Source organism: Megachile rotundata, chromosome 4 (genome assembly GCF_050947335.1).
Source record: "Megachile rotundata isolate GNS110a chromosome 4, iyMegRotu1, whole genome shotgun sequence".
Classification (NCBI taxonomy): Eukaryota; Metazoa; Arthropoda; class Insecta; order Hymenoptera; family Megachilidae; genus Megachile; species Megachile rotundata.
The window spans coordinates 1,066,363-1,082,121 of NC_134986.1; the positions used below are offsets into that span (position 1 = coordinate 1,066,363).

General features: G+C 29.5%; 2 protein-coding genes across 17 annotated transcripts in view; one reads left to right on the plus strand and one right to left on the minus strand.

Annotated features, from left to right (window-relative positions):
- Nucleotides 1-15,759, minus strand: part of LOC100883803 (SLIT-ROBO Rho GTPase-activating protein 1) — a 117,548-nt gene that overhangs the window by 56,853 nt on the left and 44,936 nt on the right. The window contains exons 1-3 of one of the 16 annotated variants that reach the window (XM_076531266.1): nt 11,903-12,039; nt 11,066-11,157; nt 10,779-10,996 (exon numbers count right to left, since the gene is read on the minus strand). The exons of 6 other annotated variants lie outside the window; for them this stretch is intronic. Coding sequence is in view for 2 of the 10 variants with exons in the window: in XM_076531269.1 (XP_076387384.1) it covers nt 10,997-11,030 (34 nt within the window). In the remaining 8 variants the exon portion in view is untranslated. Of the gene's footprint in view, nt 1-10,778; nt 11,208-11,232; nt 11,279-11,902; nt 12,040-15,759 lie in introns of those variants that run through there. 9 more of the 16 variants (XM_076531268.1, XM_076531267.1, XM_012283130.2 and 6 more) reach the window with 9 other exon arrangements.
- LOC100883135 (intraflagellar transport protein 74 homolog) overlaps nt 12,368-15,759 on the plus strand; it is a 53,872-nt gene continuing 50,480 nt past the window's right edge. Inside the window, exon 1 of the mRNA XM_076531273.1 lies at nt 12,368-12,503. The gene's annotated coding sequence lies outside the window, so the exon portion shown is untranslated. The remainder of the gene's footprint in view (nt 12,504-15,759) is intronic.

The following is a 15,759-nucleotide window of genomic DNA, read 5'->3' on the forward strand; positions in this document are numbered from 1 at the left end:
CATTTCGAGAGTGCAAAACTCAGTCAAAGTCTTCCAAATACAATATAGGCTCTTGGGTAATACGAAACAACATACCCTTGAACCAATAATAGGCAAAGCCAAGAAGAAATTCCCAATAAAAAATGTAGTCTATGTGTCCAATGAAAAAAAGGAGCGAAACCAAATATAGTTGCAAATTGTGCCAAACACCATTGTACAAAGAAGAATGCTTCACCAAATAACATAATCTAAACAATTTTTCAAGTTTATAAAAGAAATAATAGTTAACATGTAAGAAATGTAAAAGATGTATAAAAAAATATGTAGTAATATTTAAGAATACCTTATGTGAATATTGTAACAAATGTGAAAGTGCATATGTATATGCATCGTACAAGATGTTTTTAGAGCACTTAAAAATGTGCAAGATCAAGAAAGTGAATGTAAAACTAGTGATTCAAAATTCATGAAAATCAACAATAGAGTAATCCAAACAATAGAGAGATGATTAAGGCCTGTAGAAGGACAATAGGTTATGGCGACATTTTACATATTAAATACAATATTAATTAAAAAACATTTAAGAAAAAAAAAGAAACAATAATAAAATTACCATGGCTGAAATTAATGTATAATTAATGAATAATGGTAAAAAAAGTCTTCGTAATTAGGTAAACGAACATGTATTAAAAAAAGAAATATCTATTTTGGGCAGGGCATACAAGAAAATTTAATAATCATTTTTTATTTCACTATAGCTTTCTGTAAACTTTCCTTTGACTAATAGTTTTGAAAAAAAAAATAGAGTACACAAAAATAAAAGGACATCACGATCCAACTGTTGTGGGTATGTTATTTGTAACACATTGTACTAACAAGCATTTTACCTCGCAACCCTATAAAAAAAAAAATTGAAAATTTCTTCTCAAAGTACCTGATTTTAGTGTATGCTTGAAAGGCTACATAATTTATTCGTAAATGTAATTTATTATAATATCTCAATTAACTGCCGTACTAATCGCACAAATGCATAATTAACACTTTAGTTAATAAATAAAGTCACAACTTCACTGGAACTGTTAGGCATAAACAGAAATAACTGCAAATATCTAATGTCGTATTACATTGCAGAACAATTAATTGCGAAACAAAATAAATACTTAAATGACATTTCTGAATGAATTAAGAACTTGTTAAAAAGTTGTCTATTGCATCGAGTTATTCTAATAAATTTCTCGATCAATTTTCTGTGCAGTAACTCAGGAAAGAGCTATAATCTGATCTAGTTTCCAACATCATTATATGCAAATCTACATGTAACGAATCCAATGGACGATTGTTCCGTAACCTTTAAATTATTCCTCTGCCTTAACGACTTCCTGTTTCAAATAAATAATTAAGTTGAACCTAATTTTATCTGAATATTCGATGCTGAACTAGAAGAAAAAAACACAAATTTTTTTATAGAAATCAACTTTTAACCTAAAAATATTCATGACTATTTAAATTAAAGAAATGTTTATGGAAAAAATGCTATCATTCGGAAATTAAACATTTTGGCCGTCACAATAAGAAGAAAACTTGAAAATTCATTTTTATTATTTATGACTTCACACAGTTAGTATAACATACAAGGACGAAGTATTTTCTCATTTTTGTTAAGTTTTATGACATTATAATAAGTTTATAATATACCTTCACTTTTTGCACTATTCTAACCAATTGACTTTTCTCTCAAAGTAACAGAAGTGTCATTCCACGCCAAATCGATCACTTTTGGAAGTCACCATCTCCGATTTTGCTCTAATCGAAATACATATGTAGTAGTCCACGTGAAATTAAGGGGGGTTTAAGTCATCATTTTGCCGGTTTCGATTTTGTTAAGGAATGACAAGCCTTCAAAGTTTGCAATTTTTACCCATTTTGGCGAAAATAGGGTTCACTCAGGAATTTTTTTCTCAGAAACTACTTAACCGATTGAGCTAAATTGTTTTTTGTTTTATTCATGAAGGATTGGGCTATTTTAAAATATTTTTTCTAATATTGTCAATTTGTTATAAAATGTTGGAAAATTTAAACAAATTCTTTTTTTGCGTTTTACTCAATGAGGGGCGTAAAGGGTTAAAATTAAAAAAAAATATGGTCATATTCTTTGAAGCTTCCCTTTTAAAATGAGCCCTTCAGAACGATGGACCCTCGAAAATTGACGTCCCTACAAGCTGGAAAAGGACGCGTGGTACCTCCGTTTCAGGTAGGTGGGTCGTGTGCTCCGATATTATGATCGGTTTTTTATACCACTGGTCTTAAAACAATACGACAAGACTTTCTATACGACTAAATGACTCTATTCATACCTAGTAATGTATACTAGCACTCACTTTTGGAGAATCACACATTTTTTAATCATAACTTCATTTATAGATAATAGTTCCTATATTTATTGCTTATATTTTAAAAAAGGCATCATTACTTGATAGAATCCGCGAAAAAGTGGTGGTTTCTTTCTATCGCAATGAGATAATGATGGGTTGTGATCAAAAGTATGGAAAGCATTGTGTGTAGTTGGAAAAAATATAATGACAGATAGTTCATACACTAATTGCAAGTGCAGAGCCATCATTATCGTACGAGCAAGCCCTACTTTATTTTCTTTATTTGATAATGACGCAAAGCTATAAAAACTTTTAGACCCTGTTATTGATAATGCTGTTGCCAAAGGAGCTTATAAATAATCGGTATATTTAATATATTCATTTTGTGTTACATAATTAAATGCTATGTTCGAAAAATTCTGCTCATTCAAATAAATCTTTAGAAGTGAGAAATTAATTTACTAACAGTCTTTGTAAACTAGCGTACATTGCAAGTTTTTTAATGCTCCCTTCAATAAAATAGCATGGCCCCTCTATCATGAGTTGTTGTACAAGAATGCCGTTTTGCAAAAACACCGAAATCACTTAAATGAATAGTTGAATTAATAAAACTCTTTTTGCTTTTATATTGCGTAGCTGTCTCGTCAGACATGTTTTCTAGAGAGTAATGACTTTTACGCTTTTATTATTTTCAAACCGATAACCAAACAAATAGTTCACTCTTATATCACTTTAGGATTAAATCTAACATAACTATAAGTGCATCATTGGCCAAGAGTACTCAACTTCCATGAAAATTTGTTTCGTAGTATTCGTAGTATTCGATTAATCATTGTCATTGGTGTATCAATACATATTGTGCAAAAGAGTGATTAAACGGAGCAAATTTAATAACATGCACCAGCGGAAGGGGAAGTCGTATGTCTGACAATAGAAGATAGAAGAAAATAGTTCGTCCGTAAGTTCGTTCATTCGTTTGTTCGTCAACGAATCAAACGCCCACGGTCGATTGAAAGCGTCTGACTGCGGCACAATTGCCCTTAAATTAAAATGTACTTTTGACCATACTGTTTCGTTTGATACACTTGAAGCAGTGACGGATTCAAAAGGGGCCATAAGGATTCTCAACTCCAAAAATGATGTATTCTTAATAATGTTAATTTATATTGTAAAATGATATTGTATTTGACAGTAAGATACATAGTGATCTCCAAACAACGAGTACCAAATCTCATGAAAATTTGTCAGTTCCTTTCCAAAAAAATCTTCAATCTTTTTAAATCTTTAAAGTTATTTTTTTAAATAAATATAAATATTTTTAGTTAGTATGGATATAAATAATTATAACATTTGGTTATGTGTATTATGGATCTTAATTATCAAAATAATATCTAAATAAACTTTGATTTGGCTGAATTTTGAAAATTGTGTAAACAGCGTACAATTAACCAGTTAACTGTGGCGATTTTTTTGCAAAGCGCGCACCAGTGTGTGTCGCGATAATCAAGCGTTGACGAGTTAGTTCTCAAGAATTTATGAATCCATCTCAAATCATTTACACTTTTTATGTGTTTATTTCATTTCGTGTTGACACCTAAACATTCTAAACATATTACAATTTACGAATATAATTTAGTTTTCGCCAAAATTACAATTTAAATATCAAATTGTAACAAAATTTTACGCATGACGGATATAGTCGTCATGACACAAAATTCTGCCACATCTCCATGACGGATACAGTCGTCAAACACACTTAACTGGTTAATAGTTGCCTCCAGTAACAATCTCTGGAATTTCAAACACAATTGACCGTCATATCATTATTAATAGCAATTTCGCTTGATTAATTTTGCATATTAATAATTAGCAATTATTTTTTGTATAAATAACTTGTTGAAACCTTGACATTGCTGTAAGGATATAAGGACCTATATTCCATATTTTACATATAATATACAGGAAAATTAGTGGTTTCTCCTTTTTTTCCATCTACATTTGTTTCTTTCGTTCAAAATATTTGAATATTAAATATAAAAGATATTTGAGTTATATACAATATCCATGTTGGCTAAAAATATTTACTAATTGTTTTGTAAGAAAAATACGAAAATAATGAATTTCGAGTCAAAAGAAAAATTGTAAAATTGTTGAAGTAATGACATTATGGAGAAAAAGTATCTATTTCGACGAAGATTTTGTTTCTTTATTGCGAAATAAAAACAATTTTATTATTGTTAGAACTTCATTATTTGAAGAGGGTAGAAATATATTTGAAGACAGAAGTAGATGAACTCGTGTCACATAACATTTTCACAAAAATTTGATTTTTTTGGCATAATAACATCATATTTTCCTGGTATCATTATTTCCTTTTATTTTTATGATAATAGTTTTATCTTTATCTTTTGAAAATTCACGCGACTACTTACGCAATTTTTTATTTTAAAAGAGAAAATGTATCTTTTCTATCAGTACAGTTAAATAAAAATAGAATGTATATAAAAATTTCGGTAAAAAGTCTAAATCAGCTTTATTCCTAATAACGAATTTATAATACGTTTTATATTTTTGTACCGATAAAAATGAATAAGTTAATTTCTTTCGGTTTATGTTGTATATTAGTTTCAAAATAGTAGTTTTAGGAGAAACGTGTTAAAAATTTATCATTAGAAATTTGTTAGCTACCAACAACTGATTTAGTAATCTATTTATACTACATAGGTGCGCACAATAAACTCTTGAACAATGTTGAACTACTAAATTGCTAATTTATTATCAATTTAAATTCTCTAAATTATCTCTAAATTAATTTACAGATTTTTAGCTCTTAATACAGTAGTATAATTTTTTAATTGTTATTTTTTTTTACTGCAACCTTTTTGATCATATTAGTGAGGGTTTTCCAAATAAAATGAGACCAAACACGATATAATTTGGATAATATTTAACATTCATTAAAAAATTCTCATTTTGCAACGAAGAGCGCGTATCCCTCCTTAGATCGGTCCGAAAACACGTTCCAAATTCTCACTTTGCAACGAATCTACTCTAAATCCAATTCCCGTATTGTTTCTAGAAACACTGATGGAATATCATTAGGTATTTAAATGTAACCGCTTTAAAAAGCGTTAAAATTTCTAAATTAGTTACAAAGAAAATACACGAAATAATCTAATCATGACTAAATTTTCTTTTAGGGAATAGATGGATAGATAAAAAGGAACATGAAATACCGATTGCATTTGAATTGAATTTGTATAAGATATATGGAAATATACTTGGCTACACGAATCATTCTAAAATTGTTTGAAATTCAATTTAGTTTGAGTAGTGGTATTTCGCTTATCGATATGGACTATTTTGGAATACAAATTCCTATTTCCAACAAATAGGTTAAATATTGATTGTAACTGAACTTAATTTTAATCGACCCGTTCACTGTTTTTTCTCACTGTCCTGGATATAAACTTTATTAGTATAACAGTAACAACAAAATCGTTACAGATCGTTGTTACACAAAGCTATTAAATTTGAAGTATTAATTCTTGAAAATTTAATTAGTTTTTAAAATGGAATTCATTTTTTTTTATCGTAAAGAAATAAATATTGTGCCAATCATGTTCACTACTTCTATGAAATTAGAGTTTGTTATTTTATACGATCAGATAAAATTCATTTACATTTTGAAGTACTACTTAATACAGAATGTTTCATAGTGTGGAGATAAAATTTTGTCAGTATATTCTAGAAGTGAAATAAGAAAAAAAATGCATATACATAAGTCTACAAATACAGTGTCATTACTTTGCTTAAAAAAAAGTATCTGCAAAACATTTTTCATTGCTGAAAATGTATAGTTATATAACGTTTACAATTTTTAATAATATTACGTTAATATATGTTAATAATATTAGCGTTATGTAACCTTTATTAAAGCATTTTATTTATCCATTATTATATTTGATCTCTCCCTTCCTCTATTTAGTTATTATATGTCTAATTTTTTACCTAGTTTCACTTTATAACATTGTTGTGAATTTTATCATTGTTATCAAAAGATTAATTTTTCCACTACAAAAACACAATGAACAGTGAACGGATTGTTAAGAAATAGTGAAACAAAGTCACGACAAGATAAACAGAAAACGATATTATTCGCAATATTCCAAGTAAATTACTAGTGCATTATTTCTACTAAATGTTTCGCGTATGTTTTGTGAGCCAGTTACATATTCCTTCTTGGATATGCTGAACTAAGCAGTCAGCAATTTCAGCACTACGTAATTACAAAACGTACTTACACGAATATTTAAATATAATTTGCAAAGTATGTACGTGTGTTATGATAACAACATAAAATTGTCTAAATATATATAAAAATTTAAATTTATTAAAAAAAGATCTCGTAAAAATAGCTTGCTTTCCTTTCCTGTCACATTAGTTGCCCCCATAGAATATGTTTCCAAACGTTCAGTTACAAAATAAAAAATCAAAATGCAATGTTTCTGATGGTATACTTAATTTGAACCTATTAACCATTTCATTTTCATATTACAAGTTAAATTTAAATATGCAGTTGATTTTCGAACCTGCAGTGATACATAAATTAGGTTTTATGGTTAGCATGAACATTTAAAAACAAAATATTCATTCAAATTGAAGCACTTTTGCTTCTTCATATTTTTACTAAATCAGACGCGAAAGCTTACATTTACTAGCAGCAGTTTAAACATTATGACTTGTGAGTACATTTACTTAGCAGATTACTAACTGCATACATTGTACTCACAATCAGTGCATACTACATTGGATAAAATGTACAGTTTTATACATATTACATACATGCTTTGTTTACGTAATGCTAATATTGTCCATTTGCGATTAGGTAAAATACCAATACATTTATTATAACTCAAATTTCCATATGTCTTCATAAGTATTTTATTCTATTGTTACGCAAGTCAGCCGTCATAAAAAGTGGAATAGAAAATTTTATTGTAACAAACTAATTAATTTTGGATTTGCTAAGATTAGATTAGCAATAGGCTTGGATTGAGTTTGTAATTAAAAATAATTTCGATAAGTGTAATTTCTTTTACTTAAGTATACATATATGTGTATAATCTAGTACAGTTCTACTTCTATAAGTACTCGTTTATTTATTTCTTGAATAGATACGGAGAAAGAAATTACAAATTAAGTTTTGCCTGTTTAATGTTGGATCAATTAATGTAAATCATATGATACCAAATATCAAGCATATGAGCCATAATCATTAATTATGCATGGTAACATGTGATGCCGCTATTCAAAATAAGTACCAACAAAAATACAATATAATTAATTTGTCTGAAACAGTTCAAATAATGTATACCATAATTACGCAATATATGAACTGATAGTTTTAAACCATTATTAATTTCGTTATGATTTAATAATCGTACATATTGCATAGAATCTACGCATTGCTTATAATAGATACGTTTATCGAATTAATGCTTTTATTCACCATGCTAATTTATTAATTTGATGTTGATTTATTATTATTTCATCGAATTCAATTTAACTTATAATTATCTCTTTTAATCATGTAGAACTAACGGGGTTATAAATTCCCATTGTTTGCTGATGAGAACACAATTACTGAAAATAAACATGAATATAATAGTTGCGTACAGTATTTTTTATTTTATATCTTGACACTATAAAATTATTTTTTTTTTATTACAGCAACCTTAATGTAAAAATTAATTGATAGAAATTAACTTCGTAATCAAATATATACAAATACTAGGGGGCGGTGCCCCCTGGCCGCTTCGCGGCCCAACCCCCCGAGGCGCTTCGCGCCTATTTCGTGTGAATACGTTTCTAAAATGACATGGTGAGTGGACCTTGGACTGTGGAGTAGAGGGGGTAGCGATTCGCGTGACAGCGTTACGCGTTATGTTACGATTTTATATTATAGAGTATGAATAGAGTATGATTTGCAAAACCGTTAACGAAAATATAACAATGCGAGTTTATAATCGAATTAGCTGTATATGACTGAAACAAATAATTATATATTGAGATGAATACAATTAACTTTTTTACTGTGATTGTATACAGGGTGTTACCTGTAACGCTACTCACGATTTTTCTCCCACTTGCAGCCAACTTACGAAAAAAAGTTTGCAACAATATTTGCAGGGTATGAAGTGCACAATAGATATTAGTAAAGCAAATTTTGAAAACAGTTTGTTCTCTTGGCAAAGTCAAGGTCACCTTGGGCTTTTTAAATAGGAACATACATTTTTTTTTATTCATAGCTTTAGAGGACATCGAGACGAATTCAAAACATATATTACATGTTATTTTTATTAACATATTACTCGATTTACAGAAGTGGAAAAATGTAAAGTACTTAGCTTTTGACTTTGGTAGAGTAACCATTATTTAGTTCCAAAGAGATTACTGAATGTAAACACGCGACTAGAATATAAGAAAAATACACTTTATTTAATTACATGTTCAAAATGTATACCGCCTTCCATCACGTAATATTCCAGTCTTTTACTTCACATTTCCACTTCTGTAAATCGAGTAATATGTTAATAAAAATATCATGTAATATATATTTTGAATTCGTCTCGATGTCCTCTAAAGCTATGAATAAAAAAAAATGTATGTTCCTATTTAAAAACCCAAGGTGACCTTGATTTTGCCAAGAGAACAAACTGTTTTCAAAATTTGCTTTACTAATATCCATTGTGCACTTCATACCCTGCAAATTTTATTCTAAATTTTTTTCGTAAAGTGCCTGCAAGTGGGAGAAAAATCGTGAGTAGCGTTACAGGTAACACCCTGTATATATACATATATATATATTGTATATGTATATATACCTTCATACGTATATTTTAGATTACTGTTGACATAAAAATTACATAAATGTAATTTTCACGTATAATTGCAAATTAACAGTACAAAATTTTCAATGCCGCTTTATTGATAAGGCAAATGCACGTTTGTAAACTTGCTGATTTGGCTTAACCTCCCTACAATTATTAAAAGTGTAAAAATTAATAGTTTTGTGAAGTTATAATACACTTCTCCAGGAATGACCGAAATTCACGTTTTTTTCTGTATACATCTGTAATCAGCCACAAATTCAATTCTTTTCTAAAATTAAAATAATTATACTTTCAGAAGTATACATGAAAACTCGAAATTTAGTTATATTAGTACGAATTTTAATCTTAACTTCTGCTATACCATTGTTAATTTAGTCGACTGTGTTAATAGTGCATTTAAAATACACTCAATTTACCAAAACATAATTTTTTAAATATATCAGAAGTTAAATATAGAAGTAAACATAATAAAATTAAAATATACCGAAAATTATTTCTAAACATTTTATTGGCAAAGTGTTAAGAAGATAGATAACACTGTCCAACAAATTTTAACTTTTTTTCGACGTTTCTATTTTCGTTCAGTGATTCTTATAGCATTTTTCGCGCTGATTACGAATCTGCAACTCATTTTTGTCCAGCACGTACAGTTTTTGAGAAATTTGAGTTTGAAAAAACACATTTTTAAAATTTTAACCAATTTTGTAAGGTAACTATAAAAGATATTAAGATTCTGTTTGCATCAAAAGATTCTATAGACTTTCCCGAATACAACGATATCTGCGTTTTATGCATTCTGAATGTTTAAACATGTTTAAATGGTCATTGAACGCCGAGAGACACGGATTTTGCACCAATTTTTACGTACATTTTTCAATTTATCTTAAAAAGTAAGGGTCTAGTGGAAAATTGAACTATACTACGCGATAGAGCAGATTTTCACCTTTAAAATGCACCCATAGAAAGTTGCAGCGTCGTTTTTTTTTACGATGCCAGAAAGCAAAATAGCAACGCGCGAGACGAAGCAAGGGCGGTGGTGCTTCGCGCCAGGGCGCCATCGCGTTATTATTCGCGCGATATGGAACGGCCGCTCTAACATGATTCTAAAATTGCTTTACAATAGGAATTTTTTCCGTATTTTTTAAAGTACATTCTGATAATAGAAAATTAATTTTGAGAGGATGAATAATTATGCAAACTTAAAACCAAATCACCAAGTTTACACGCCTCCTTGTAAACTGTACACTACATTCTGGTAATAATAATACACGATAATAGGATTAATGTCTATGAATACATACTCTCAAGTACACAATAATTTTGAATAAAAAAATAATATTCAAATGGCGCTTGTGAACAATTCACAAATATACAACAAAATGCAATTCATTCTATCATTAATTCGTATTTCTCTTACCTAAAAGAAGCAAACACTTGAACAATTAATAATTTAAAAAATGATTTTTCAGTGGCAATCAACGATAATCGACATAGATTAGCGGTTTATGTGCTCGAGGGATTTTTGTCTCACCTTTTACCGCGTTCAATTCTAACGCAAACAGTTTCGCGACTAGTACGATATTTTTGTTGAAAACGTAAATATATATTTCTATGACTCAGTCGACTTTTATGCAAAAGATAAGGAAAGTTCAATACAGCTGGTGTCTTAAAGTTTTACTCCTACTACATATTACTATTATGTTATACATATTTCCACCATTACTGAACTGGTTCCTTTCAAATGCACACCTATAAAAATATTATGTTGCGAAACTTGTCGCATTTGCACAGACTTAATAAATGTTCATTTTAACTCACTCCACTAAAAAACGCGAGCGTTGAACTGTAAACGGGAATTACCGCAAATGTCATGCGTCTTTAACGGAAAAATATCATCGAGATCTCAAACACTATAAATATCGACGAGACACTGAACACCAAATCACCAAGCACGCGACATATAAAACCAGCATTGTTTTGATTACCGAGGTTTGTGTATTCACAAAGACGCGACATCCGGAACTTAAAGGAATTTAAGAGTCTGGTTATTGCGTCTTATGGTAATACAGTTGTCATATTAAGATGGTTGTATTATGAAATTCTTTTAAAATTTGACAAATAATAATATAATATATCGCTAAAATTTTAGAAAATCTCATGGTACCAAGCAAAGCCAAAATAACATTTGAAATTATAATATTTAATTTATACAAATGAAACAAGCATTTGTTAGAAGTGCATTTTTAATTACAATGCGAGAAAGTTATTTTTAATGTCTTTTTTAACTTTAAAATATTCTAAAAGGATATATGTTACTTCAAACAAACAAAAAATGATAGAGGAATATATGTATAGAAAGTAAGTACACTGCTCGAAAAAAAGTAAGTACACTCCTTGATAATAGCATGTGTCCGATGATAAGCATGAAAATATTTTCTGTTTATTCTATATTGTTAGGGTATACAACTCACTTCAGATCAATATTATAGTACATTAGAGGTTATATACTTTACTATTAAAATATCCGACCGTCAACAAGATTAACTTGATTTCTGTCGTATCTATCAAATGTCTAAACTTTTGAATTCGACTGTCACACTACAACCACCTTAAACTTCCTTTTTTTTCATTGACGATCATTTTTCGGCGAAGTACCTAATATATACAATCCGAAAGACCGTTTCCACAAAAGAGGCAACACTGTACTGAACGACTTCAACAGTTGACGAAACGAAACTGCGAATCGGACGAAACTCGATCGAGACCGTTTCCCGTCGATGCAATGGTTGACGTTAACTCGACTGAAACTGTTGTGCGTTCCGAGATAGCGGAGGATATCGTATCATAAAATTCGCGTTTTGAGATAAAAGCAAGCAATGCTACGAAATTAGCAAAGCGTTTCGCGTTCGTAGGCAAATCAGGACGGGCCTACACCAGACACATATCGATAGCAAATAACAGCGACGTGCGGTTTCGGTGACCGCGAGAGTATTGCACATTGACCGACCAGCCGAGAGGGACTTGGCCGCGTGAACTGACCAGTAAGGACAGCTAGCCGTTGCTTTGACTGTCGTTAAATTAACCACAATTACCAGCAAGGCCTACACGCACGCGCCTTCCTCTCTACGCCTACTGGTCTATACAGAGTCTTTCAATAATCATGCTACAACCAGTCAAAGCTGTAACCTAGGAAGGAACTGATTCATTCTTATCAGAAATATTTAGAATCGAATACACCTATTCTCCGATGTACAAGGTACTTTGTTTACGCAGTATTTGACATTAGATTTACAGAACTCGCCATAATAACGGAGCTTAGATGTTTTATTTTAAACTACCAAAATTATTAAGAGCTTTTGTCAAAATACATATAAACTTTTGTCAGGATAAAGAATCATTGTATAAGCTAGTTTACGTATTATACGTTATTTATCTATTTTTGTAGTTTAATTGTAATTTAAATATAAGTGGTAATTAATCATTGGTAAATGTAAAGTAAAATAACGAATTTAAAAAAAAAATAATGAAACTTTTAAGAATAAAACTTATTTTTTTTTTTATTATGAAACTTTTACCGACAGATTTTTGTCATTCTTTTTATTCAAATGACATTAACACGATTTAATTTAAACTATATTTTATTAACTAGTTTAATTAACAGGAAGAAATGTCGCTTAAAAATTTAAACAAATTTTTTACACTAAGATAATGGACACGCAATTTCAGTCATTTCATAATTAATTGTATTATTATTTTTTTTATTTTTTAAATATTTCTACTTATATTTTAAAGAGTACTTAAAATCAATTTTCTCGAAAATCATTTACTAAAATTTTCTCGAGGCTGGCGTAAATAGTACTCAATAATTTTTATTTATGCTCTGAATGAATAGCTCCTTTCTAATTCTGTCGAGATTATTTGGACACCATGTATTAGTGTACTGGGTGTCTTGTGTAAAATCGAACATTTAATATTTTATTTGTCTTTAATGATGATTTTTACCATAAAATTTAAATTTTGAATGATTTCGATGGAAAATATTTCATCAAGGAAACGACATTTTTTTTTGCCTTTTGTCAAAGTTATTAATATTTTTTTGCAGAATGTTACTTTTCTAAATTACTTTATAACATACAAAAAATTCTAATAGACAAGTTTGCATCGTAACTTTCAAATAACCTTGATGGTGATCAATGATGGTCATTTGATGATCATAACTCATAATTACCAGATGCAATGGAAAGAAATATATTTCTCTGCAGAAAAAAAACATAATAGGCCACCCGTGTTCGTGGATTCAATATTCGTTATTTCACTTATATGCAATTGACCAAGTTGATATACAGGGAAAGATGTCATTCTACTCCTTACTTTTCAAATTTAAAAATTTTTTCATTTTTAAATCTTGTAGTTCAGAAATGTTCAATTTTACAACTTCAGTAATTCGGAAATTTTGGGGGTTTAAAAATTTTGAAAAATTTCGAAATTTAGCACGTTTGAGAACTTAAAGATTTGACAAACTTAAAACTTAAATTTAAAAATTAAGAAGTTTAAAAATTAGAAAATTTGAGAACTTAACAGACTTGGCAATTTATAAAATTTTGTAATTTAAAATAAGACATTTATCAATCAGTTGATCGCTTTGGTAATTTTAATATCAAAACCAAAAATGATATTTAGGTGTTCAATTTCACGTGAGACACTCTGTAGTTTATATCCGCTCACGTATATACATCTATAAATACATCCGTTTTAATTTTGCTCGTTTGTGTGCATTTATGCTCTCGCAAAGACCATTAAATCAACCATACAATGAACTTTATGTAAAGCTATTAACAAGAAACATTGTCAATAATGATTTTCGTAAAAGGCAGAAAAAAACTGTTATTTCTAATTTTAGAAAGTTAGCAAATTTTTAATGATTTTTACACTTTGTACTCGGTTGCTCCCTCTGAAGGAACATTTTAAATGGTAGAATAAATTTACAAAGGGTTAATAATGTTAAAAATGACAACTGATGTTACGTATTAATGATTTTGATATGTGACGTTTCGTATAAACGATCTTTAGATTATTTCTATTTACTGTATTACGTATTAGTTTCAACTTGAGAGGTGATAATGTTCAAGAGTACATTATAGGCACTCTTCAAAGTATTTCACAAATTTGTTTTGTTGATATATAAGGAATTTAAAAATACACTGTTTTGACGCAATATACGACCATCAAGATATTAACATTTATACTTTCTTCAATGCAAAATAAGAAATTAAAGAAAATGTTTAAATTATTTCAAAGCCTTTACTTTAAACTAAAGCAACAATTATTAAACACAATTTAAGATTTAAAATAACAAGACTTAAATGTTAATGTTTGAACCACAGAGACCAATTATGTTTCATTCCTATTCTGTCTGCGGCTCCGCAACGTTTTATTTAAATATAATATCCTTGAAAATAATCAAGGCATACCTATAAGATGTATGGCATTTCTTTAGTACACAAAGTGAAACAAGCAACAGTTTCGAGCCTCGAAATTAGCAAAGTATCCCCACTTCTTTGATTGAAGTCCGCTGCCGAGTGAGAGATCCGAGGAGTGAGAAGTCCGCGAAACCGAAGAAGTCATAAATTTTCACGGTCGACTGAACAACTTAGTGAGTGGAAAGAGGACAGAACATATATAATATATTGTTTTCTCACTCTGATGCATGGCGATTCTGTCGTATTATGAAAAGTATATTCTCCGAAATTATATTATATCAATATGCTTTTTTTTTTATATTTAATGGCTGACAATGATCAATAATTTGAGGTACATTTATATCTATAATTTTAATTTATTTATTTAACAAAAATAAAAAAAAGTTGAAGGAAAAATTATTTAAGTGTAATACACTATATATAATATATAATACTATACAGGGTGTTACCTGTAACGCTACTCACGATTTTTCTCCCACTTGCAGCCAACTTACGAAAAAAAGTTTGCAACAATATTTGCAGGGTATGAGGGGCATAATAGATATTAGTAAATTTAAATTGGTAAGTACTTCTGTAAATCGAGTAATATGTTAATAAAAATATCATGTAATATATGTTTTGAATTCGTCTCGATGTCCTCTAAAGCTATGAATAAAAAAAAAGTGTATGTTCCTATTTAAAAAACCCAAGGTGACCTTGATTTTGCCAAGAGAACAAACTGTTTTCAAAATTTGCTTTACTAATATCCATTGTGCACTTCATACCCTGCAAATTTTATTCTAAATTTTTTTCGTAAAGTGCCTGCAAGTGGGAGAAAAATCGTGAGTAGCGTTACAGGTAACACCCTATATAAACCATGCACACTGCAATGGTAATAAAACTAGCTACTCATTTAACCAGTTGACTGTGTTCGACGTGTATACACGTGGAACCAAATCTCTACTGCGGTGCGTTTGACGTGTATACCCGTCGTGCAAAATAAAAAATTACCATTCACTATAAAAACTCGAAATCTCAATAAAATGTAATAAG